The sequence below is a fragment of the Sphaeramia orbicularis genome, chromosome 4 (assembly GCF_902148855.1).
Source record: "Sphaeramia orbicularis chromosome 4, fSphaOr1.1, whole genome shotgun sequence".
NCBI lineage: Eukaryota > Metazoa > Chordata > Actinopteri > Kurtiformes > Apogonidae > Sphaeramia > Sphaeramia orbicularis.
In genome coordinates, this window is record NC_043960.1 from 13,305,241 (window position 1) to 13,332,386 (window position 27,146).

The 27,146-nt window shown below is 36.7% G+C and overlaps 1 protein-coding gene across 1 annotated transcript; it reads left to right on the plus strand.

The window, feature by feature from the left end:
- Window positions 1-1,538: 1,538 nt before the first annotated feature.
- Window positions 1,539-27,028, plus strand: fam102bb (family with sequence similarity 102 member Bb). The gene is made up of 11 exons (XM_030132374.1): window positions 1,539-1,812; window positions 6,926-7,046; window positions 9,869-9,898; window positions 10,215-10,331; window positions 12,407-12,453; window positions 14,099-14,193; window positions 16,821-16,919; window positions 18,110-18,338; window positions 20,532-20,668; window positions 21,284-21,353; window positions 23,766-27,028. The coding sequence occupies exons 1-11, from the start codon at window positions 1,667-1,669 to the stop codon at window positions 23,806-23,808; spliced, it is 1,134 nt and encodes a 377-aa protein (XP_029988234.1). The 5' UTR covers window positions 1,539-1,666; the 3' UTR covers window positions 23,809-27,028.
- Window positions 27,029-27,146: the final 118 nt, after the last annotated feature.

Sequence of the window (27,146 nt, forward strand, 5' to 3'; positions counted from 1 at the left end):
TAATAGATAGAAGCTTATGCCACACATAGATCGTATTGTAACGTTTACTTAAGGATTGTTTTTAAGAAGTGATGGTAGAAATAAGTACTTTACCACTAAGCATTGCATTGAAAAAGTAAATTTATGTAATGGCAAAGTTTTCTTCATATATGAAAAAAAGTAGTGACTATGCAGTTAAATGGTCCAAGTGTTTTACCTTTAAATATATGTGATGTTTTTTGTCCACATTACTGCATCTCTGTATGGTATATTTTACTGCTGTACATGTAAGGTTCTGTTGATTTGACTCTTTAATATTTGTAGAATGTGAAAGTGTATTTTCCAGCTAATCTAAAATGGCTTAAAAAGTTTGTCTAAAATTGGAACGAGCAGAATTCTCTCACTTCATAAAGCAGAGGCTGTCTCACATTTTCAGCTTGAGACTAAAGAGGGAAAACTGATGAAAACGTAACATGAATTTCATCTTAAATACACGTCATCTGATCCTGCAGGGACAAGACTCTTAATCAGGGCTAAATGTCAACAACAAAGTCACCAACTAAAAGCCACATGACACAAATTGTACATGAGTCTCTTCCTTTTGTGCTGTAAAAATTCTCTGAAAGTCTTTTGACTCGTAAATATGATAACATTACAACGGTGAATTACAGTTGGAAAAGAGCATTTTTGGAGCCAAGGAAGGTGTAATTGGGAATTCAGTTAAGAAGTTTTTTTAAAGAGTCTTTTTCTTGTCCATGTCTTCTTTCTTATGTTGGTCATTTTTAGTCATCCTCATTATTTTGCTGTTTGATAATTTTCTTCATTATTTTGCTGATTTTTTTTTATACTTTTCTTGATTATTCCACTCTTTTTACAGTTTGTTGGCTCAATGCTTCTTTTGTTAAATTTATTTGAGTGTAAATCAACAAAATAGCAATACTTCATTCTTACAGCATCTTATGTTTTACATTATTTCACTAATATGCTCTGACGTGGATTCATTGTGATTACAGTAGTCTGACTGACAGAAAAAATTAATGCATAAATACATACATATAGTAGTGGAAAAAGGTTTTGGACACCGTTAAGATTTTACACAATCTCAAATAGACTATTATCATGAAATATTTGCAGAAAAATCTTTTTTGTATTTCACAAATATCAAAACAAAATTCATTACAGTTTCAACATGTCATGCCCTGGATGTGTTTCAAGGGGCATTATCTTGCTGAAACTTCCAGTTTTGACCTCGACGGAACAGAGCACGAGCAGAAGGAAGAATGTGGGTTTGGAGAATGGTGCAATAGTTGGCAGAGTTCAATGACTTAAGAGTGATTCTTAATGCAATGTATCACAAATGCACAGGGTGGCCAGAAAGTTTTTTCCACTGCAGAACATAAATAAAAATAAAAATATTTAAAAAAAAAAATAAAAAAATACAAATATAAAAATACAAATGAAAATACAAATACAAATAAAAAAAAAACAAAATTAAATTACAATTAAAAAAAATTCTTACTTTGAAAACCCGTGACTCGACCGGAAGTGTGTGTGCACGGTCTGTTTACTGACGGACTGTTGTGAGCAGCAGCTTCATCCTCCCACAACACTACGCTGAATCTTTACAACACAATGAGGCTGTAATGTCACAGATTGGAGCATCGTTTCAGCCGTACTGAGCCTGTGTATGGATTTAATGATGATGAAAAAGAAGAAATTTAAGTTCAAGGTGGACTTTGAGCTGGATGAGCTGTCGTCGGTCCCTTTTGTTAACGGTGTCCTCTTTTGTAAAGTACGGCTCTTGGACGGCGGCTTCTCGGAGGAGTCCTCTCGGTCAGTACAATCTGTTGTTAAAACACCAACAAAATCCCTCTTTTTCTTTCCTCAGGTTGGCTTTTAAAGCACGTAACTTTAGCTTTTTTTGAGCTAACGTTAGCTACCGAGCTAGCATCCTCCTGCACTAACGGTCTAAAGTGACTAACGTCTTCCAGTTTAGAGCCACTACAGTGGTGTGTTTTGTGTCTGAATTTAACACATTTAGCTCAGTAATGCGAGAATAAAATGTTACACGTCGGTCTAAAGTGTAAAAGACAATCGTTAGCGTGTGTGACAATGAGTCTTTTCTGTTCAGGGCGACAGCTGGTCGTATTTCACAGGCTAACTTCCTCGCTGAGGTTGTGGTATTGATTATGAGCGGTTCTCTTGTCACAAAGCTGCCACAAAGAAAAATATGATTCCTTTCTCTGTTTCCGATCCATCAATATCACCGGGGATGTCTTGATTTGCCTTAAGGTCATGTTTGGTTGTTTTCACTGAAATAGGTGGAAATTATTGGACTGTCATTGATCAGGCAGATTCATTTTTGATAGAAAACCTCAAAGGAATCATATATCATTGAACAGTTGTCTTAAAAATATACTGGTGTACTTATTGATTAGCCTCATATTCTTAGTTAATCCTTTCATTCTCAAAATAGTATATTATAGAGTAAAATTCACACTAGTTTGAAGAAGATATAATTTATTTATTTTTTTTATTTATTTTTTTTTACATTTAACAGCAGGTCAGAAGCAGGAGCCAGCAAAAATGAGCTTTTTCATCAAATAACAAATGTATTGATCATTTTCTCAGTTTTCTCACTTTATTGGCTTAGCTGGTAAGTGATTTGACAAACTGGATCTCAAACACTGTCAAGATTAGAAGAGTGGAAAATCATGATCATGTAAAGAATATTTTTATGTTCATATTACAGTAGGTGTTGGACAGAGTTGGGCATTTGTGTGAATGTTGTCATTACTGTCAAGTTGTCATAAGTAAAGACAATCCTCTTATGTGTATTTTTGTTTGGCTTCTGTCATAAGTAACATTTAAGCTGGATTTTGTCACTGTATATGGCAAAATGTGTTAGAGGTACAGTGTTTGTAGGTTGATCTCTTTGCAGCAACTGAATGTTATATTCACAATTTAAAAAGAAAAATTGTTGTGTTTTTGTTAACTGAATGAGCCATTCATTTCTAAAGAGGGAGTAGGTCCACCATGTTGCACCGCCATGTTTCCAGAGTAGCAGACCTCAAAACAAACCTCTTTTTCTCCTTTTCCAGTGTTAAGATGAATCGCTTTCTGCTACTGTGTCCCACTGTTATACCCTGAAATTACACATACACAAAAAAAAAACAGACTAGACAAACCAATCACTGGTTATAAGGAGAGCTTCTCATGTTATTGCAGCCACCATAGGAGGATTCAGTTGGTTGCAAATCAGTAATGGCATTTAACTAGTCACATATAAATTAAAAGTCACATTATAGATATCTACAGTCATGGCCAACGTTTTTGGCAGTGGCACAAATTTTGTCTCAGTCTTTGCTGCTTCAGTTTTTTCCCACTTCTCTGAGGTACAGTGAAGAACAATTTTTAAGTATTTTATATGTTACAAAGACTTTCATTGGCAAGAAACTCACATTCATGGAACGTGTCAATGGCTTTTGGAGTCAACTGGGGTGTAATTTGTTTCCAAAAATGTTTTTATAAGTAAGAATCCTATTGCAGATTTTCATAATGGTGATTCTGGATATCAAATGCATGATTCTACACATAAATATCAAAAGCGACCTCATTTTTCCTATAACAGCAGTGTGCATATATGAAATTGTAATTTTGAGCAGAAATAATTGAATTACCTATAGATGTCTGCAGTGTGTGTATATGCATACACGGTCTATCTCTGAATGTTAAAATGCCTTGTCATTCCTTATAGACCAAAACTGAATACATACTGTTTTGGATCAAGACTCCACTGAGGTAGTTTGGTCCTACTTATATAACAAACCTTCTGTTTGCACTACAGTAAATGGTTCTTGTAAAATGGTCTAATAGAAAGGCCCAGTGTGTGTTGAACCTCTTAAATCAGGAGGCTTTTGAGGTCAAGGCTGAGCTTTTGATTCATTTTACTTGAGCCACAACTTCCTTTTCACAGTTCTTTTAAATGTGCAGCTAAGTTATTTTCATATAAGACTTTAAGTGGTTCTTTAATCCCATAACACACAGTGATGTCCATTTGGTTCAGAATGTAATTAAACATCCTGTACAGACTATGTAATCTTTTATTAAACCCAACCTTTTTTTTTTTTACATTGTAACCTAGATACTTCAGTCAGGGGGAATTAAGTGAAGTTTCAGCCTCTAAAGTTGTGATTCATCCTCTGACTTTAAAGGAAGTGTGGATTTTTATTTTATGAGCCTTTCTTTTCCTTTGGTGCAGCTTATTATCAAGGCTGTTTTTTCTGCCAGACATGTTAGACAAGTTTACATCTTTGGAAATATAGTTTCATGGACAAATTCATGCTAGATTTGGAAAACCCCTGCATCATATTCTTATCAAACATGTTTCTGTTCAAGTATAGGTTACTAAAATTGTATCTAAAATGTCTAAATTCTGACAGAAGCTGCTTTCAAAGAGAGAAGCTGTAGCTTAATACAAAATCTAACCCATCTAGAGAGACTGACATCTCTGCTTATGCTTAAAATCAGACTTACTTGCACTTGCTAATAGGATTGTACTGTGCTGAGAAGTGCTGTGAGCTACTTTGCATGTAATCAAAGCAGAATTCCCAGAGCACAAAGTGTCCAGCTGGCTGGGAGTGCCCTCTTTTACGCTGGGAGTTCACTCTCTGATATTTGTCAAGCTCAGGATGAAGTCAGCGTTTGTAAAACATTGGTCACGCATCTGCTGCTTCTTATTAGTAAGACTGGGATGTGCTGCACTACACAGTCCAGTCAAATCACTGAGTCTTAACCTTTTCAGCAGCATTCTGCACACTACGATTTAAGTACAGTACCAGAGCAATAGGAAGAGAAACTAAGATGGAACTGTCTGCAGCCACTGGGGAAAATGATACTCTATCAGACCAATATATAAAAGAATGCATAAAATATGATATTATTGTGTATTGCCTATTTGTAATGAATAAATTAACACAGACTACCACGATTAGGAGATATCACATAAATATTTAAAGTGCATGCAAATATTGTAGTTTATATTGAAAAAGGTTGATTGTGTAAATATGACTGTGTGTGAGGTGACTAAAAAAGTGTACGTGAATGGTTTGTATGGATGTTTTGTGTTATTGCAAAATAAATAAATATATACAGTATATATATAAAAATGTATTTTTGTGTCCTTTGCTATGTTAACAAAGCAAAGGAAGCGGAATTAATTTATTAGATTGTAAAAATGGGGTGGGAGTCTATAAGATATACTTCTTCCCACTCCTTTTCAAGCACCAAAAATTTTGTTTGATGTGTTGTATGGTTCTTTGTTATCTGATTGATTTTATGTGCTCAAAATAAAACTAAACTAACTAGCTAAATATACAATGGTGGATTTTAGAAGTAGGGGGTCTCTGCTACTAAATAATCACTTTCAATTGTTGAAATACCAGTTTTAGACCATGTCCATTTATAGTAAGTCCATTTATTCTTTAGAATCTGTCAGCAAAACAGTCAATGTTTGGCTTGTCCACTGCAACCTGGGGGATCTTGTGTTGCTAGAGTGGAAATAAATATCTGAAACCAAATTGAGATCATCTCCTCAGCAACATTTTTACTACAGAAATGAAGACAAAATCTGTCACACAGCCACTTCTGTTCAGTTCACTCCTTCATCACACATTTGTTGAATGAGTAATCTCATAGTCTTACAGATCTAAAGCAACAGATTAACATTGGCCACTGCCATACATGAATGGTGTTCAACAAGGCCGACTGTAGCTGAGACAGATTTTTGGCCAATATATTAATGCATCTCTAGTGAGAAGTAAATTGTGAGAGAATCACTGCAGTAATTCCCTGAGCTTCTCTGAGATCCATTTATCTCATTTAGTGTAATGCACATTAAAGAAAGTGAACATAACATGCGTTATTGAGGAGATTTCCTTAACATTTATTGTATTGATTGTCTAATTAATGCAATAAAATCTAACTGAAATTACACAAAACATAAGATTTTTAGTCAGATAGCAACCATAAAATGACATGACACTACTTATATCCTACAGAAACATTAGGAAATCCCTGCAGATAATCTACGCATCTCTCTTTTTTTAAATGCAGTTCATGGTTTACTATTATGCATGTGGCGTGTTGTCATTTATTATGTATTACATCACTTTCCATGGCAGTGTATTGGAGAGGAAAACCATCAGCTTCAGTTGTATTTCAATCCAAACATAGTCAATTAAAATAAATGGTGTGTGGGCTGTGTCGGCAGAGTGGAGCGGGTTGGGTGGGTGGGAGACGGGAAGATGCCAGTGAAAGAGAGGCCATCTGGGGTATCGTGATTCTGCCCACGCATACACACTGTTTCTCTTTCACTTCAGCTCATCCTTTCACTGACAGCAGGCTCACTCTCATTTTAACCTCTAGTTGCTGCCATAGGACGTATTTATCACCTCCTCATTACTCTAATACAGACAAAACACACCTGCCAACACAACACAACCCCTGGATTCTACAGTCAGCTCAATCAATATGTGAAAACAAGAGTGTAACAAGAAAAGCGCAGACCTCCGCCAAGACAGATCTGCCCCCCCCCCCCCCCCCCCATCACCACCAAAATTTAATAATTTCTTCCTTATGCCTTCCTTATGTATCAACATTTCGTGAAAATTTCATGAAAATCCGTCCATAACTTTTTGAGTTATCTTGCTAACAAACAAACACGCACGCACGCAAACACAAAAAGCAAAATGATCACAATACCTCCTGGCGGAGGTAATAATTAATTATCTTGTCTGTTGCGTGCACAGAAAAATCTATCGTTACCAGTTCAAGTCAGAGAGCTTCATCTGGTTTTATCGGGGCTTGGGAAAAGCTGGATTATAGCAGAACATATATTATATATACACCACAATCACAATGGGATTTGTGTTTATTTGTTTTGTAGGGAGCCGGTGCAGGCCAACTGTGTTCGATGGAGGAAGAGGTTCTCCTTCCCCTGTAAGATGAGCGCCAATGCAGGGACAGGTGTCTTGGACCCCTGTGTGTGTCGTGTATCTGTACGAAAGGTCAGTATGAGTTTGCTTTGTTCAATTTTAAAGGCAAATTTTATAGAAATGAGATACAATTTAGGTACAAGAAAAAAAAAAAAATCTTGTATAGTTGTCACTGTCAACAGGGTCAAGATTTTTGTGCCAAAGCAAAGTCCACTGATTCTGTAAAGCTGGGCTGGTTTGTGTAGTATTGATGTACTATACTGCATATATACATAAAAACTAGGGTTGTGCAGGAATGATCAATTAGTTGATAAGTCAAAATGGTAAACATAATTGAGTTCTTTTTTTTTAGTTAAGAGATGACTAATTACCCCGCCCCGCCGAATGGGAGGCAAGGGGTATTATTTTTGGTTTGGTTTGTTTGTGTCTTTGTTAACACTGGCAACAAAACTATTAGTTGAATTCATACCAAATTGGATTTAGATTGCCAGTGACCCAGAAGAGATCTGATTACATTTTGGGAAAGGTAGGTCAAAGTTTAAATTTTTTATGAATTAAAAAATTTTTTTTTTTTAATTCCCATTTACTTATAATAGGCACAATTTCAAAGGATTCAAAGGAGTTTTATTTGTCATTCCATCACAAAGAAGAGAACGAAACTGGTTTCTGAGGACCCGTATTTGCCATATGAATAAATAAATAACTAATAAATAAATGAATACATTAAAAACGACTAAAACTAAGGCTAATTTAAAATCAGTTAAATATACGTCTAAAATCAAACTTTAAAATACCTACATAAAAATAATAGCACATATTTACAACCTAACCTAGCCTATACACAGTAGACACTGAAGTACAGTGCAAACAGCAGAGTGAAGTGCAAAGAGGCAGTGCAATAGGGTGCAGTTAGGTATTTTTTTATAACCGTCCCTTGGGTGAGAGGCTACAGAGCAAATGTCTGTAGCAGCAAAACTGTTAGTTGAATTCATACCAAATTAGGTTTATAGATTGCCAGTGACCCAGAATAGATGTAGTTACAGTTTGGGAAAAGTAGGTCAAACCCCAAATTTTTAATGGAATTTTTAGATCTTTTTTTTCTCCCATTTACTTATAATGGGTGAAATTTCAAATGTCTATTAAAACATTCATTTTGTTTCAATTTACTTCAAACTTACATACATAGAGGCAATTGATATGCTGACATCAGCACACGCATAGATCTGATGACATCAGCTGGATCAATGCCAAAATACGCTACAATATGTGCGAGGGGCAGGGTTTGTTGTGCCTTGAGGAGACTTACGTTTTATTCAATGCAGGCATGCAGCTAATATTTATGGCACTTATTTTGGTGCGACTGCGCTGAAAATGTGTTTTAAAAAATGTAAGTATGTAGTCGTGGTTTCCTCCACTCCTGGGTTGGTCAGTTTTTTCACCATTATACAGGGTGGGGAAGCAAAATTTACAATATTTTGAGGCAGGGATTGAAAGACAGTGTATGACCAATTAGTTTATTGAAAGTCATGAGAATTTATTTGCCACAAGAAAATTGACATAATAGAAAATGTTTTTATTCTGTGTCCTCCTTCTTTCTCAATAACTGCCTTCACACGCTTCCTGAAACTTGCGCAAGTGTTCCTCAAATATTCGGGTGACAACTTCTCCCATTCTTCTTTAATAGTATCTTCCAGACTTTCTCGTAATAGTTTTGCTCATAGTCATTCTCTTCTTTCCATTATAAACAGTTTTTATGGACACTCCAACTATTTTTGAAATCTCCTTTGGTGTGACGAGTGCATTCAGCAAATCACACACTCTTTGACGTTTGCTTTCCTGATTACTCATATGGGCAAAAGTTTCAGAAAAGGTATGGATAATAGTGTTAGGTATGATTATGACATCAATATATGTTTGGTTTCAAAACAATTGACGTAGTGCCTGCTGAGAAAAAACAACTAAATGTTCATTGTAAATTTTGCTTCCCCACCCTGTATACAGTATGTTTGGGTCAAGGGCACATATTATAATGATGTTACGACCAATTGACGTATTGACTTAAATTGGTTTGATTATTCAACTTCAGAAAGTAATTGACATGTCCATCCATGATGTATTATACATCACAGCAGGGCGACACTACATATTAGGATGCACTCACAGCTACAGTTGACATTATAGCTCTGTTAGCTTCGCTGTTTTTACACGGAAAACAGCCACAGAAAACAGTTTGTGCTGTCAGTTGCTGCACCTAAGATCTGTTTGGAATCGTCCAAACAAGGTCAGAAGTCTCCCAGTTTAGTCTGAATCTTTTATTTTTGACTCTGAAATTTGTTTCTTTCTAGTTCTCATCCTCATTCCCTCATCCCATCCTCATCATTAGTGACTCACTTATCGCTCTAGTGCTCACACACATTATCAGTAAAACATTGGCCAGTGGTTGTATATTGACAGTTTTGACATAACATCACAACTCTTCTTTCTAAACTCTTTAATGATAGTTTCAGGTCATTTTAGAGTGTTTTAAAGTTGAAGTGTTACATGTAGCACCTTCAAGGTCTGTAAGGCTGATTATGAATGTGATGTGGGAATGATGACTAATCCAGTCCGGCAGTGTATAGAGTTTTTTAGAGCTGGACAGTTAATCACTCTATTCATTAAAATTTCAATATGGCCAAGAACAAAATTACAGGAGCTGCAGGTTTTCATAAAAGTAAAATGGATATGTTGTGTGTACTCAATCATGGTACTTTGTGTTCTGCTATTGTATGCAAACACCAGTAAATAATTAGGTAAAAGTGTTTTTTAAAATATCATCAGTGCCCCTCTGTTTTTTAGCAATTATATATGCTTCACATTTCGTGTGGTTTAATATTGCCTCATGTTTCTTTCAGGAGCTGAAAGGTGGGAAGGCATATGCAAAGGTATGTCCACACACGATATTCAACCCCTCACCCAATAAAAGATCACCCAGATTGACTGTAATGAGCTACACTGATGCAGATATGCTTCATAGTCCGTAGCAAACAGATGGCCGTGACAGCCTGCAGGTTGGCTCATTATGCCATGTCTTCTCACTTTCAGACTTCAGAAAAACCTCCTTTTAACAGGGTTTAGATTCGCTCTGTCCTTTGCACTGTCATGTTACATCCATAGACTGTCACAGTACTGACTGGGCAAAACATCAGCGTCTCAAAAGAGACAGCGATGGCTCACCCTGTGTCATTCTTTTTTCTGCAGCTTGGCTTTGCTGATCTGAATTTAGCAGAGTTTGCTGGCTCAGGGAATACAACCCGCAGATGTCTGCTGGAAGGCTACGATACCAAAAATACCCGTCAGGATAACTCCATTCTCAAGGTAACATTGAAGCTCCATAAAAGCTCTCTGTCTTCTGCCAAATTGACGGCCAGGTTAGAGTAAAGTTTACACACCAGGATAGGATGTTGGTTAAAGCAGCGTATGACTTTTTTTCAAATTTGTAAAACCCAAGTGATATCCTAATTATCACTAATTCATTATTCTTTCTGTGCTTATGCACCTGAATCACTTCCCTCACAGTTCAAGGTTACTTTATTTGTACCCGTAGGTAGATTTGTTTTGCAGTCTAGGTGATTGCTTTGATATTACAACAAGACATACATTGAACATGCAAGACAGGTACTTGATTGAGCTTATAGACAGAACAAAAAGACAGGACAAAAAGTGCTCAGTGTTCCACCATTCATCAGTATAGCAGCATGGATAAGTAAAAGAATAAAATAAATAAAGATCAAATAAATAAAAACAAGATGCAGTAGAACACAATAAAAACCCAGACAAGATAAAAACAGTCTGGGATAAAAACCAGGATAAGAACATAAAATTTTAAAATTTGAAGTTACAATAATAATAAATAATAAATAGAGTAAAGAAATGGAATAAATAACTAAAATAAGTAAGTAAAGTGCAATGTCACTATTTCTTATTGAGCTCAGTGACGGCGACAGGAACAAAGCTGTTTTTATAACGCTGTGTCCTGCACCTTGGGACTAAAAACCTCCGTCCAAGAAGAAAGGAGCTGAAATTCACCTAGTAAAGGATGGGAATCATTATTAAGAATAGTGAACAGTGAACAACTTCGAAGATCACTCCATCATAAACACAGTCCGTATGTTTACATAATCAACTGAAATGTCACTCGGGCCTTTTCAGATATTTTGTCGTGAAGTGCATTGCGGGAGTGGCAATTCCACACAACGACCAAGCAAAAGCAGTTTCTCACACATTTGGCAAGAAAATGTAAAATCATACAGTCCACCAGGGTTGTTTTAAAGAATGAGTCTAGTCGGTGGATGGAGGTAAAAGTGACATTTGGGTTCAGCATTCACCAAGAGACAGAGAAATAACTGGCGCGTGGAATTCCCATTTGGTTTGTTGTGTATACAAGTGGACTGTGTTTTTGGTGGAGTCATCTTCATAGTTGTTCACTGTGACCAAAGTGATTCAGGTGCATAAGCATGGAAAGGCTGTTTGATTAGTGATAATTAGGCTATCACTGGGGTTTTACAAATTTGGGAAAAAAAAAAAAAAATTTGTGATGAAAGTCCTATGCTGCTTTAAGTATTGTAGTTCATCCATTGTCTGGTGTTTCAGTCAGACACTTGTCCTCAGTGTTTCACAGTAACAAGTAGAAATGTGATGAAACACAACATGGTCTCTAATCGTCTTAATCAGATTCAGAACGATATTGATCCTGGAGGAAATTCCTCATGTTACAACTTTGCAAAGTAATAAAAATACTACGGCAAGTCCACTGCCTTATCCACACCTGTGTGACACAAGAGTTTTAGAATAGTTTATGTAATCAGCTTTTATGTTGTCTTGACTCTTCAATTTCATTTTTTATTTTGAAAATGCTTAGTTGTAATTAGTGTCGGTGCAATTTTTTTGTCTTTTTGAAATATGTTGTTTGTCAGGAGTGAGATTCAAAAAAGGTCAGAAAAAGCCTTGGAAAAATTTTTTAGTGGCATGAAAGTGGTACACCTATACAATGTAGTTAGATTTCATCCATCTAAAGCATAAAAGAAATGAAAACTAAACAAATTTTGCCAGTAATTTTATTTTCTTTTGGATAGATTTGCAAACAACTTTACATTTAGTTATTAATTTTTGAAACATTTATCTTGACTAAATCTTTTATTCTACTGCATTTACTGAAGACCCTCAATGTTTATTGTGGAGACTGAATTCATGGAGCCACATCTGTGTGAACTCGCACTAGTCCCTGTTGTACTTAACCTGTGCTCATTCCTCTTAAATTTAGCTAGAGAGAAATACAGCTTATATCTCACTTCACTTTATTTTTCTTGGTGTTTAATAGAACACTCTGAAGTAATGCTGATGCAAGTCAAACCTGAATCAATTAACATGCATGTTTGTGAATGTTTTGACAGGTCATCATCAGTACACAGCTCATGTCAGGGGATCCCTGCTTTAAAACGTAAGTTGGGAGGCTCACTTTGATATCCAGAAATCTGCTAAGGTCATTGATTCATTAGGAAACGTTTTTGCTGAAATGCTTGAATATGCATGTGTTTAAGTTGATTTTAACATTTCACTTAATGGATTAAAAAATATATGCTGCTGAATGTTGTTGAACACTGAACATGCTCATATTTCAATATTTCCAAGCCTAAACTCATAGACTTAACTGCAACTTAAAGCTGCATCCAGTTTGTTCCACTAGAATAACGTAACTTCTAACACGAAGCTCTTATTTACTTGGTTTAACTCTATTTATATAGAGAAAAGAATCATATGTCAAGTGCCAAAGTAATGCTTCTATAATCTGTTTCTGCATTTGTTTAGGATCTATTCCAAGAATGTTAGCTGTAGGTGTGTTGCTGACAGCTGTTAACACAGACCTTCCCCAAACAAAAGACGGTGCCAGCATAAGAATGTTTTCACGGTGCAGAGGCTTTATGTACATCACTGAAGTAATATCCATTAGGCTGTCAGTTCTGTCAAAGTTTGGTAAATCATAGAAACTAGGTTTAGGCATAATGACCAACGTATTCTATCATGGTATATGTATTATCAAGATACAGTAATTGTTCTGTAAATTAAGAAATGGTTTAAAATAACCACACTGTACTTCATCACATTTGATTGTTTTGTTCTTTAATTTTGGAGATCATATTTCTGTATAACTTTGCTAATTTCCTGCTAATTCTGCGAGTTTCCTACCTGCATGTGTGTTGAGGAAGAACACAAAACATCCACATGACAAAACAAGTGGTGCTAGGCACAACAAACCCTGCCCCTCACACATATTGTAGCTTATTTTGGCATCGATCCACTCTTTCATCCATATTCAATATTTAATATAAAAATTATGTATGTGCCAAGTTTGAAGTAAATTGAAACAAAATTGATGTTTTATAGACATTTGAAATTTTGCCCATTATAAGTAAATGGGAAAAGAAAAAGATTAAAAAATTAAACAAAAAATTTCAAAAACAAGCTATCACTTACAAAATTTGCAGAGTGATGTCTAAAATTAATCTCGATATCTCAGAACATTTTAAGTAAATTGAGTAAAAATGTACTTTTTTTAATAGCAATTTGAAATTAGTAAAAGGGGAAAAAAAGATTTTTAAAATGCATAAAAACATGGAACTTTGACCTACTTTTCCCAAAATGTAATCACATCTACTCTGGGTCACTGACAATCTATAAATCCAATTTGATATGAATTCAGGCAATAGTTTTTTTCTGGTAAAATGTTTACAAACAAACAGAACCGAAAACAATACCCCTTGCCTCCCTTTAAATGCTTTAGTCACACCATATACACATTGTCACATCACACAACCTCAATATAAATACATTATAAAATAGACAACTTTTCAGACAAAGCATGTCAGAAAACAGACCCAAGGGCAAAATTTGATCTAAATATTATGTATTAGTCTGTATATTTCCACCTAAAGCTGCATCCTGTTTATTTCACCATGTATTCAACTACCGAGAACCACCGTCACTGAATGGATTTCTGCTGCAGTTTCACTTTACAATGATTCAAGTAATTTATGTCTAAATACCAAACAAGAAATAAGGCCTTGTTTTGTGCGGTTTGTCCTCAGGCCTCCTTCCACAGCCACAGTGATCGGGATCCAGAGTGATGGAGAGAGTCTGCTGGAGGAGAGGAGGGGGGGGGACTCACAGAAAGCCTGTTCTGGTGAGACCATCCACGCCACACTGCACTCGACAGCTCTGCCCAGTCATCTCATTTGCTTTTTCATACATAAACACATCATGCTTGACCTGTGAATGCCCCCTTTGGCCTACTGATGTAGCACTTTAAAGCTACACCATTCCCAGTTAAAGCTCTTCTTGTTTTAGAGTGACACTTCCTGTACCTACAGTGACAAACACATTATTTGTCTCCGAGCTTTGACACTGACATTCAAGTCTTTGTTAAACAATCAAATGTTGTGTAGAGACTTGTATCGATGCAGTATCATTCCATTATGTTTTGTCAGTGTTTCTGTTTGGGCTGATGCTTTCTACAACATTTATCTCTCCAGTTTCACCCCTCTCTATCTTCCTCTGTGTGTTCATTCATGTGTGAACACATTGTAGTGTTTAATGCTGCGTCTCCTGGAAGCTTCAGAGTGTGCCGCTCTTTTATGTATAATTTAAACTAGCTCTCTTTTAGATCAGCCACAATCTGCTCTGACCCTTTAGGCTCTTCGCGAGGCTAAAAATAGAAACCTGTGCAAGTCTCACTAGGGGGGTTGTGTGTTCGTACAAAGTGTGTATTTGTTGTACACGCTCTTTACCACCATGTATGTCAGCAGTATCAGATGAGAGGAAAGTATAAGAGATCTGCTGTGAGTGCTTAGAGATCAGATAGACTCAGAAAATATGGCAGTATTGTGTTATGGTCTCATCCTCTTTAGTGCACATTGTGTCACCTTAGAACTGACGGTCACACATCAGTATGAACAAGGGCTACACAGGCAGATGACAAATTAAAGGAAAATCCGTATGGTAGTAGTGTCACTGGAGAGGATGGGCCATGGAGTTCACTGAATGATGTGATGCATGAAATATTGTAAATCATGTACTATGGCCTTCAGTCACTAGATCTGAGCTCAGCTGAACACATTTTTGGAGCGTTTGACAGTGGACTATCAGTCCAATCAAAGCATCAAATGAAGAAATATGTTTTGGAAGAACCTCAAGTATAGTTCAGAGGATTTCTACAGGTCTCAACAACTTACATTTAGGACTTGTAAACAGCATTACTAATGCATAATTTCTGTTCCTGATCTTATTGAGCACTTACCTATATTAGATTATATAAATGTTGGACTTCTTCCTTTTATAATTGTGAACAGAAGTAGCTGTTTGATGACAGGTGATGCTACATTAGCTCACACTAGCTGGGATATTTTCAGTCTAAGCACATTAGTGTTATGTTTTGTTGACTGTAAAATTATTTTCTTCTTAGTTCATTCTTTAGTGTATATGGGTGTGGTGTTTTATAAGCCTTTTTGGCTTCTACCTCTCCCATGGACATGTTATTATTCTTTTGTCTTTACAAGTATTTTGGTAATTTTTCTTACTTGTTTCGTCTATATTTTAAATCAACATTGTATTAAACTGTTATGGGCTAAAACATAAATAAATAAATTAGTGCTTATAGTTTCATTGTTGGTTTACTTTTATAGTTAAGAATGCCTTCAATTTATATTTCTCCAATGACATATTTAAGAAACTGAAGTTAATGCTACTATAAAAGTAGGGTAAGACCTTTTAAAAGCTAATCTGAGACATCTTCAGAACTAAACTTCAGATTTTAGATCTGCAGAGACCTTGTACAATCCTTGTGAAGGTGCATTGCAGCTGGTCTGGCAGCATACAGTGATTCTACACTTTACTCTGCATTCTGTATCCGTGCAAAGCAGAAAACGACAGGAAACTGACATGCTTCTTTATTCTCTTTTGACCACAAATATGAAACTACAGCACATGTGATCACTTTATTCAACTCTGTCTTTTGTGTATGAATACAATACAAATTGCCATAATGAGCTTGAAATAAGATGGAACATTTAACACATTTCTTAAAGGAGTGATATTTTGCTTTTTTTTTTTTTTAATGGAATTATGCATTTTAAACCATTTCCCTGTGGTCTACATAAACTGTAAATGCTACGCTTGGGTCTGAATTCTTCATTAATTCAACTCCCAAGGTCCATCTTCAGCCCTACTTTTGAGTAATAACGCGAGAAAAGTCATTTTGAGCGCTGGCCCTTTAAATGGACATGAGCCACTTCAGGCCCCCCCCCCACCCCCTCCAGGTTGTTGGCTGTGCTGCTCTGTCACGTTCAACCAACAACTGAACATTTTAGGTAATTTGCTCGAAGTTTGGACGTATTTTCAGTATGGACTACACCCGCTGCTGCTGACAAACAATTAGGGCATACTTGGAGAAATGTTCGTTGGAAGTCTGGAGTTTATAAATGCAAATGTCATGATGAACTAGTTATATACATAACAAATTAAGCAGGAATTAAAACAGGTTGTAGCAATCCACTTGATTTTTGCCAAAATGAATATACAGATAGCTTTGCAGCACCTGGAGGGTTTACATTCAAACTTTTGGAACTATTGGGTCCCCAAATACACAAATAAATGTACAAAAGACTAATAAAAGTAGGTTTAGCAAAATATCACCCCTTTAAAGCCAGTAATGAAAGCTTTCTATGTTTTTACTCATCATTGGTTGGTGTTTTTACAAACTTGAAAATTTCAAGGTTTTTCATGTCTGTCTTTTGTTACTTTTTCTTCTGGCAGAGAGTCGAGAAGGGAAGTGTCCAGTTGTTTCTGATGACCTTGGGGGCTGTGGTCACTCCCGGACATCTAGCTATGCCAGCCAGCAGTCCAAACTCTCAGGTAAGGCCAGTGTCAGCTACGCAACCTTAATGTTCAGCTTTGCTTTAATATTGCTTGTATGTAACATTGAATGTAGCATTTCTATATTTCAGGGACGGTTAAATGTGCATGTGAGGCTGAAATGAGGGAACATTTGACCAAAAGAGGGGAAAGTGATAGTTATTATCCAGTGACACTCCAGCAGAAGAGTTCAGGCCTGAGGCTCACGTTTCCATTACAGGCAGATCAGATGACTGTAATAAAAGATCAGAGGAAGTGGAGAGGTGCACACAGAAGTGCTTTAATAGCCTTCTTGTTCCCAGTTTGAACATTTATTTCCTGCCCTCTCTGACCTGAGTAATTCCTGTTAGATTTATCTGAACCTCACATTAATCTGTGGACGGTTTTCTCCTCTGAGACTGTAGTGCGTGGATGCCATAAGGCAGCTTTTGCATTAGCTTATCATCACAGCTTTTCCTGAACAACTACACCAGAAAGTCTCAAACCTACACAACAATACAGCATAATATCTTGTTAGAGTAGCTTAACGTTTATCAAGTTCATATTAATGCTAAATGGTAAATATGTAACATAAGAGAAGCTGTATGTAATGTCAAATGAATCAATATACATAGAAACTGTGATATTATTAATGTATTATCATGGTAGGTGGACTTTTTTTAGGTAGTGGGGATACTGGTGATGTTGATCATCTGCTGGCCTTTTTCTGTAATTGACTTTGAAAAATATGATTTGAACATCTATGAATCCATGTAAGACAGATGGAAAAATCTGTATTTGGTGGTGGAGTTAACTGACAGACATGTGAAATGTAAGTCTAATGACACTCTGCTTTTTGCAAGATGAACAGGTTGGAATCCACTGATTTAATCTTTAATGTTAGATTTTAAAAGGCTGTTATAATATCCATTGTGTAATTTATCTTTAAATTGACTAAAACTACTCAGACAAATGTATTGAAAGTATACATATAGTTGCCTAAAATGGAAACACTATACAGCAAGTACCTCAAAATGGCACTTAAATACATTTACTCAAGTACTGTACATTATTTTTTTCCTCTATCAGTGAAAACATTAATGCAGGATGTCTCAGGGCATTTGACACCTTGAATTACATTGAGTTTTGAAAAAAGAAATGTAGTTACTTACGTAGTGCATCAGTCTTAAGGTCACTTCCATCCCCTTCAGGCTACAGCACAGGTCACTCCCGCTCCTCCAGCATGTCCGAGTTCAGCCATCGTAGAAACCACTCAGTGGGCAGCGCGTCGACTGGTATCGGCAGCATCCCGGAGCCCAGCGAGGAGAGGGAGTCCAGGCCTTGTCCTGCTCTACCTGAACACCCCGTCCCAACGGCCACAACGAGCAACCCCACAGGAACACCTGTCCGGAGCGCCTCATCCTGTGAACGGCTCAACAGGTGAGATATTTTGATCTTTTTTTATGCAATGGATAGTGAAATAAGTGTTAAAAGTAAAACTAGACTCATGGTGATTTATATTAGAGAAACCATCTGACCTGACTGTCACATTCCATGAAGAAGTAAAATCCATATGGCAGCAGAAAATTGTTTGTGGTTTTATGATGTAACATTAGTGAAGGCCGTTATTACTTTAAAAAATATATCATCTGGGCCTCCTCAATGTTTCACTCGACACACAAAGTTCTTTTTTTGTACCACTGAAGCAATCCTTTTTGGCCAACTGGTAACCAGTACAGAACAAGAAGTGTGCAGTCAGGTGAAGACGATGAGTGAAGTCAAGACTAAGGATAGGAAATGAGAACTGGTTCCACTGGAATCGTATACCTCAGTATTTATCAGTTCTGTTTGTGTATGTGGGCAAGTTTTTCAGACAGTTGAGGATTGTAAAAACAATGCCAAACTCCTAGCGCATCTTTATTGTTGGATACTTTTAACAACATGGAATCATGGCAGGAAGAAAAAGTGCAAAGCATAGCTTCATTTTACAAAGAAAGCTGACCTTTGCTAGCTGTAAATGGCTGTAAAATGATGAATTCAAGACAGTAAATGTGTCTGAACTACCTTCCAATGCAATATCAGCGTCAGTTCCAGGAATGATTTGTAATTGACACCACTTCCCAACAGTGCAACACCTCAGATGCAGAAGCTAAATATCCAAAGGCATAGTAACATTAATACCCCAGAAGCTGACTATAAAAACCTAAGTCTTTCCAGTAGACTCAAATGATACAGAATCAAACCAATCATTAAAATCAATAATGTAATCAATAAAATGTCTTACTGTTTCTAGTCTTCGTGTCTGCCACATCAGCACCATTTTTATCAGTGCAGCTATGCAAATGTAACCACCAAAAGACTGCGATTTTACATTAATAAAGTCTCCAGTTCATGTATTTTCTCAACCCAGGATGAAACCTGAACTGGTTGACTCCTCCCACCTGCAGGGTTTGTATGGGTGTTTGAAATCCTTGAAAATACTTGAATTTCATTGGGTTTTTAAGGTCTGAAAAGTGCTTGAATTTTAGTTTAAGTGCTTGCAATTGTAACACTGTGATGTGATGTATTTATTTTTAATATTAACTCAAGCCAAAGCTACTTAAAGAGGTGATACAGTTAGAACAAGTGGTGCCAGGCACAACAAACCCCGCCCCTCACACGTATTGTAGCTTATTTTGGCATTGATCCAGCTGATGTCATCATGTCTGTGCATGTGCTGATGTCAGCATATCAATTGCCTCTATATATGTGCCAAGTTTGAAGTAAATTGAAACAAAATTGATTTGTTTTTATAGATGTGTGAAATTTTGCCTGTTGGGAAATGGGTAAAAAAAAAAGTTGTGAAAATATTCATTAAAAATTTAAACGCCAATCTACTTTTCCCAAAATGTAATGACATCTACTCTGGGTCACTGGCAATATATAAACCTAATTTGGTATGAATTCACCCAATAGTTTTGGTTATACAGACATTTGAAATTTTGCCCATTATAAGTAAATGAGCAAAAAAAAAAAAAAGTTTTTAAATTCATGAAAAAAAATTTAACTTTGACCTACTTTCCCCAAAATTTAATAAGATCTATTCTGGGTCACAACATATAAACCCAATTTGGTATGAATTCAACCAATATTTTTGCGGCTAGAGTGTTAAACAAAGAAACAAGCCAAAAATTTTACCCCTTGCCTCCCCTTCAGGGAGTGGGGTAAAAATAAATATTTATGTCATATATAAAATTCCCAGGTGTTCTCAGGTTGACTCCAGGTACATTTTTATCTTAATCTTTGTCACGGTGCAAGTGTGTTTGAAGAATGCCAAGTTACTTCCCTTTTTTGGGGGGGGATAAAACTTTGTGTTCTCCTTTAATTTCTAAACTTTTTGCTGTTATGAAACATAATTTTAGATGCTTGTAGCATAATATAATGTATATCATTGCGATAAAAAGTGGAAAAAATAGTATCTGTATTCCTGTAGATATGAATTTGATCCCAGTGATAAGGTGAAAATGTCCCTTAAAAGTGCTTGAATTTGCCCTTGAAAAATGTGTACGAACCCTGCACCTGTTACTTAATTAGAAATAAATTCAGTATTTTCTGCAAGAAGCTGTGCACTCAGGTCTGATATCGTCCTTTCAGACACCCAGTGAAGCAGGACTCCATGGAGTCTCAGCTGAAGAGAATGGACGACACACGGGTGGACGCTGATGATGTTGTGGAAAAAATTCTTCAGAGTCAAGACTTCACACCCAGCCTACTAGACTCCAGCGCTGAGGGTAAGACAAACCCAACCTGAATCTGATCCTTTGGTACAGGTATGTTCTCAGACATAGAGGGGAAAACTGTGCAGCCATATTCTTAAACTATCAGTTGACTAACAGGATATTATTTAGCAATAGTTTTGTTTTTCCTCTTCAGGCAAAAAGGTCTCAAGATTTACATTTTTGCTGATTTATACACTGTGAATATATTATCTGTGGTTGTTGGACTGATGATCCAAACAAACTCAACATGTTATCTCAGACTATAAGAAATTTAATTCAGCATTTGGACTATTTGCCATTTTTTGACTAAGGAAATTAACTGAGAGTATTAAATGGTTTTAGAAAATAATCCTTATTGGGAGCACTGATGAGACTGTCTACTTAGCATAGCACAGTAATAAAAGTGCTAATATTACGTTACCCCATGAGTCACTGTGGTCTTTGAGGACCAGGCATTGTTTTCCTTTCAAGGTCTCATCCAGCTCAAAGCTAGGAAAAGAAAGCCGCTGTCAATACATGATTATTTTTAGATTGCCTAGCAACTGGCTGCTCCATGAAAAGAATTACACAGGAGGATGCACATGCCTCTGTTCTGACTGAATGTCACTATGACTGTGTGTTTTTCAGAGGAAGGCCTGCGTCTGTTTGTTGGCCCTGGGGGAAGTACAGCCCTTGGAAGCCATCACCTTCCCACCAGGTGAGTCTCAGGCCATGTGGACATACAGGAAATCAGAACATGAGTCCAAATTAAATGACTCAACATGTCTCATCATCAAATCACATAGTGACTCTACTATATATGTGTGTGTGTGTGTGTGTGTGTGTGTGTGTATATATATATATATATGGAGCAAGTATATATAAATAACTGTTTACATACCAAATGAGCTTGTATGCAGCTGTGCTTAGTCATAACTTGAGTCAAAACATAAAGAGTAGGGATGTAACGATATAAAAATTTCATATCACGGTTATCATTATTATTGCAGTATTGTTGAAATGTGCTCAAAATGTTCAAAAAGTGCCTATACACACACTGAAATAATATAACCAAGTTGTATTTTGGAAAAAAAAAAAAAACTAATGAAGTAACACACACAATATACTTTCTGTTGCAGAAACATTCAAATAATAACATGTAGACAACAAATATACAAATGTGCATTAAAGCTGGCACCTTATGGACACAAGAGATATCTGAACCAGGGGTGGGAACTGATAGGATTTGATCAATATCAATGCCATTATCAGTTCTGCTTATCAATCCAATTCCTTATCAGTTCTCCTGTTGATTCCTGAGTGGTTTTTGAGTGTGAAAAAAAGTAGCTGGACAGGTCATAGAGGAGTTTGTTTGATCATTTTCCAGATCAAATCATTCAGTGTCACACATGTACACTATTGTACACACAAACAGAAAGTGAAACACAATCATATTTTCCTAAACTATTTAATGAACAAATGTAAATATTCTGAAAGAACGAGGATTTTAAAACATGTTAGGGTGATCTGATCCAGACTGGTCAGTGGTTCACTCCTGGTGAGTGACAGACCAATCCTAACAGTGTCATATGGTCCAGTTCCTCTGGAGGTCAGTCAGTGGATTTACTGTTGAATGTCCTTCAGTTCATGAAGCCTCCTCTCCTTTGGTTTTTACACACATCATGTGTCTTTGTACAGTTGAAGCTCTCTCATTTGGACCAATTTGAACTGGCATGAGTTTGTTCTGAGCATCTATATTGAGACGGTTTCTCTGTTGGGTGAGGGTCTGAAGCAATGGGGGCCGGGGTGGGGTTAATACTAGTGTGGACCGGGTCTGTGCTCTCGCTCGGAAGACCCACACTTGGACAGACCGAGTCTGTGCACTTGCTCGGACGGACGGAACGGGTCTGTGCACACACGTGCTCGGACAGACCAGGACCGTGCGAGAGCCCGCTATCTCTGAATCTCTGGAGCTCTATCAGTGCAGGTGCCTTCCGCCATGTTTTCAGGGGCCAAACATTATAAACTGCGCACACATGCCTGGAGTGCCGCTGCTTCTCCAGGAAATGAATAGTACCGTGAGTTTTCTAAGTGCTCTAATCAAACACGGTTATCCTAATAATTACAATTTAAATGGTAATACTAACCATCAGAAATTTTACCGCGGTTTATCATTATACCGGTAATCGTTACATCTCTAATAAAGAGTAGTAGTCGTATCTGTAATGATCTGATCAAAAGGCAGGGTAGAATCAAAGCTCACACCAAGGTTTGTGGGAGTTGAACTGTGAGTAATTACACAGTTGTCAAGAACAACTGTTAACTGCTCACGCTAGTGTCTGTGACAAGTAAGACCTACAGTCTGTCCATCATCTGCATTCTTTGTACCATCCCCAGCCATAGACTGTAAAAAATTCTGATTTAGAGAAATTCATTTGCAGTACTGGTGAAGCTGATACATTGTTAATCTCACATTTCAGACTCAGCCCTGATTGCTGAAGTTAAATCCCGTTTTTGATTTCTAAAGCCAAATACTGGATTTCTAGCATTAAGAGGTGCTCCAGACTGATGACACGGACACCCACCTCAGTGTGGTCGGCTGTCTGTGGGCAGAATCAGGTTGCTTAGAGCAATGTATATTGATTTCATTGGCTGTCAAGAGGCAGTGCACATTTAGACAAACGAACCTATCAAAACCAACACTAACAATTTGAGCTCATACAGCCAAAAATTGGAGTCTGTCAATTGGAAGACACATTTCCTTGTCTGTGACCCTACCCCTGATGTTAAACTCCAAGGATTTGCTGATCTGTGCTGTCTAGCAATCTGCCAAAAGAAGGCCTCACTGCCCAGCAGAGTGAGACACCAAAATGAAAGGGTTATTGTATGTATGTATGTATATGTGGGTTTTTTACAGAAAAGATTATCAGATTTAACCCAACTGGATTCACCAACATATTGATAAATAATTAATTACTGATTATGTTGTTATAAACTGTAACAGATTACAATCTCATTTATTTTGTTATTCATTTACATAATTCTTCTACATATTACATAATGTTAATTAGTGACTACTTAACAACTCTCCTGACACTGACATTTGTTTGATGGTGTTTTTTCCCCTCAGGGTCGGTGCTGGAGCCTACGAGCAGGTGGTGATGAAGCGTTAGACCTGCAGTCTCATAGAAAAGGTTTGACGTTTGCATCCAAAAAAAAAAAAGGAATAAGGTTGTGTCCATTTCAGTCTTAATTCCTGCAACACATATTCCCTGATCAGCACTGTGCATAACCTGATCACTCCACAAATGGTAGATGTTACAACAGTGCCCTCCTGTGTTCATATCTGCTACATGACATTGTAGCTCCCCTATTACACCCAGAGATGATCAGCTGTGAAAAATTAACACATCATCTGGATTGTTCAAAACATCTACCATGCATGTTTAGACATTTACAGTTGTGGCTCCCTGTGCTGAGACTGTCCACTTCTAAAATTGTATGTGGAGAAAAAAAACAGCCCTAATTCTTCACTCGACATCTCAGCTCAGCCTCTTTTAAAACTTGACAAAACACAAGTTAACATGAGGACAGGAGGAGGGTCTGTGTGCATCATCTGATCAAACAGAAATCTACGCTGAAGAGGACTATGCCATGTTTTTTCAATACATTCCTTTAGTCACTTTGACTATGCATTTGTTTTGGACTTCCTTTTCAAGCAGTGTGTGTTCTACTTAAAGTCTGCATATAAGCTGCTGTTAAGCTTTTGTGGTTAGCACTTGGACAACTGTTTGTATTATGAAAGTGAGAATGTTTTACTACAAAGACCCGTCCGACCTGAGCCTTTTGATGTATTAACATGAAGTGTGTGAGTGTGTATGTGGTTATCTGTCTGCTAAGTGGTAAGACCACTTGTATTAGTAGGAACAATTATCCTGTGGTCTTGAATGAGGGCCTGGAACTGATCTCTTTAAGGAGTGCCATGCTGGCACTTGAACAGAGAAAATTTGAGAACTGAAGTTGCTCACATGTTATCATTAAGGTCCCTGTTGTCATCTGCCCGATACTGCGTGTGTGAGTTATAGAAAACCTGATGTACTAATACCTTATAGACTAGGGGCTTTTATGATGGGTATCACAACAGAAAGGTATAAACAGACGGGTGACAAATTAAAGAAAAACCTGCTCAGAGTGGTCTCTTCCAGAAGGAAAATTCTGATTAAAGTATGAGGACTCGCTGAATGGAATGAGTTTCAAAGTGATGTGAATCACATGTTCTAGCCTTCACTCTCAACAGATCTTAAACCAACTGTACACCTGACAACGCTCGCATGATCAAATCTGATATTTTTTTTAAACTGGGCTGAGAAGCAGCGTAAATATAGTAAAATGGGTTGTGAGCAACATTAACGCTGATAGACTGTCGTGAGTATTTAAGTTGGTTTACGGTGATTCTCTGTCTCAGTGTTTAGTTAGTCAGCTTTGATGCACAGCAGTTTGTATAACATGTTTTTCTGACACTAATGAAAATGAAGTCATGATAACTGAACGTGTTTGCATTAATTTGCTGCGTCATGTGCCTCTGCAGTAGGGCTGGCTTTAAACTAATGCTTTGAAGAAACACAACTTATGAAAACTATAAATGACATTTTCTGTCTGAATCAGTCTTTGTAGTGATATAACAGCAGTTTTACACATTATTTTAACACCACTACAACAGAATCTAAAGTAGAAGTAATAGTATCTTAGATGTAATATTGTGTTTTAATTGTGCAAATAGAGAAATCTGTGAGCTGTCAATGGTCTATGGTACATTTCAAAACTGACAAAATATTGCAGTTGAAATCATCTACCACCTACAAAACGATCCTAAGGTCAGATCACCCATCCCTAGTTCTACATGTGGTGTCCAAATGTCTTACTAAGATACTTTCTGTTGGGTTTTTCCTTTTGTTTGTCACCTGTCTGTATTTAATATTCAGTGTTTCAGATGCGTATCCGTTCTATACTTACGCTTTGCAACTTAATCGTCTCTTTCTGAGCTGAGCAGAAGGCATACATTAACGAACAAATAGAAGAGCCTGTGATCAACAATGAATGCATTAATTTATCAGCACATCTGATGCGTACTGTTGTTAAATCCACTTAATCTTAAGGATTACACAGTGAAAGACTAATTAATTAATCCACTGCCATGAAAATACTCAACAGCACCTGTGTTTAAAAACAGCCAGATTAATAGTTTAGTGTGTTTGTGTATTTTCATATTAACTGAGATCCACCAACAGTCTGTCAAACTGAATCAGTCAGATGCATAAATAGTGAGCCTGTATAATACTGCTACGAGTTGAAAAATCCAATGGCCTTACACGTGTTGATTATTTGCATTCCATGTCCAGGAAATGAAATAAACAATTTATTAGCTTGAAATAATCAATTTACTGTTATTAGCTGGGACCTGGTCAGGGCTAAGTATATTACAAACATTAATGAAAACAGGCTGTAGAGTATTTCTGATCTTCTGTCATAAGCCATAGTAGAGGTAGGATATTTGCCTCTTCATGCTAAACTGTATACACATTCTATAAATATCTGCACAAGACGTCATCAGTGTATGGTGTTTAGACTAAATGTCAGTGTTCTCTGTTCTGCATGATTAAGATGTCCTTTTGTTAGCTGAAAGCGTCTGAATACAGCCATCATTTTTGCAGAACTTCACACGTTTGTGTTTTAAGATGTTTTTTTCCTCTTTTGATACTGTGCCATCTTTAATCTTTCCACATTGAAGGAACAATTTCTCTTGCCAGTCTAGAATGTTAGAAATCATTTTGTTCTATATGGTCAAAACAAACATTGCGCAAAATGTCAGTATTTGATGTAACTGTAGCGCAGTGTAGTCTTTTTTTTTTATGTTCAGCATGGTTTCAGTGGCCTGTGTTGAAAATCACATTGAATATTGCCATCTTTGTTTACCATTTTATGTTACTGTGCCATCTTTTTGCCAAATATGTGATTATGGAGTTAAAATGTATTTTCACTCAGTGTTAAGAATATGCTTTATGTTCAGATATCAGCTTTTGTTTTTTTTTTGTTTTTTTTATTATTATATTTGGGGGGATAAAAATGACTTGTTTTACCTGTGTGAAACAGGTATGGTCCTCTTGGTACCTAACATGTTGTTACAAACATGGTTGCTTCTTCTCTTCTGTGAAGCTGTTGTCAATATTAAAAAAAAAAAACTGTAAAATGTGTACCTCTGTAAAGTGATGTCCTGCGCTGTTCTCACATTGTCAGACTTGTTCTTTTGACCAATATTTGCTTCCTTAACAGAACTGTACTGGATGCTTAAAATGTGTACCTTGCACTGTTGAATAAAAGAGTTTTAGATCTTCACTATTCGTTCATTCTTTTTAAATAGAGAAAAAAAAACCCACAAATCTCACATTTACAATTTATTTCCCAATTTACAGTTGGATTATCTACACTCCCTCTGCTGTACTTTACGATATCT

Bases quoted from the DNA above. Each gene is read 5' to 3' on its own strand.
- fam102bb (XM_030132374.1), top strand. From the start codon at position 1,667: ATGGATTTAATGATGATGAAAAAGAAGAAATTTAAGTTCAAGGTGGAC. The intron at 1,813-6,925 runs GTCAGTACAATC...TTTGTTTTGTAG, and splicing joins TTCTCGGAGGAGTCCTCTCG to GGAGCCGGTGCAGGCCAACT. The intron at 7,047-9,868 runs GTCAGTATGAGT...TGTTTCTTTCAG, and splicing joins GTCGTGTATCTGTACGAAAG to GAGCTGAAAGGTGGGAAGGC.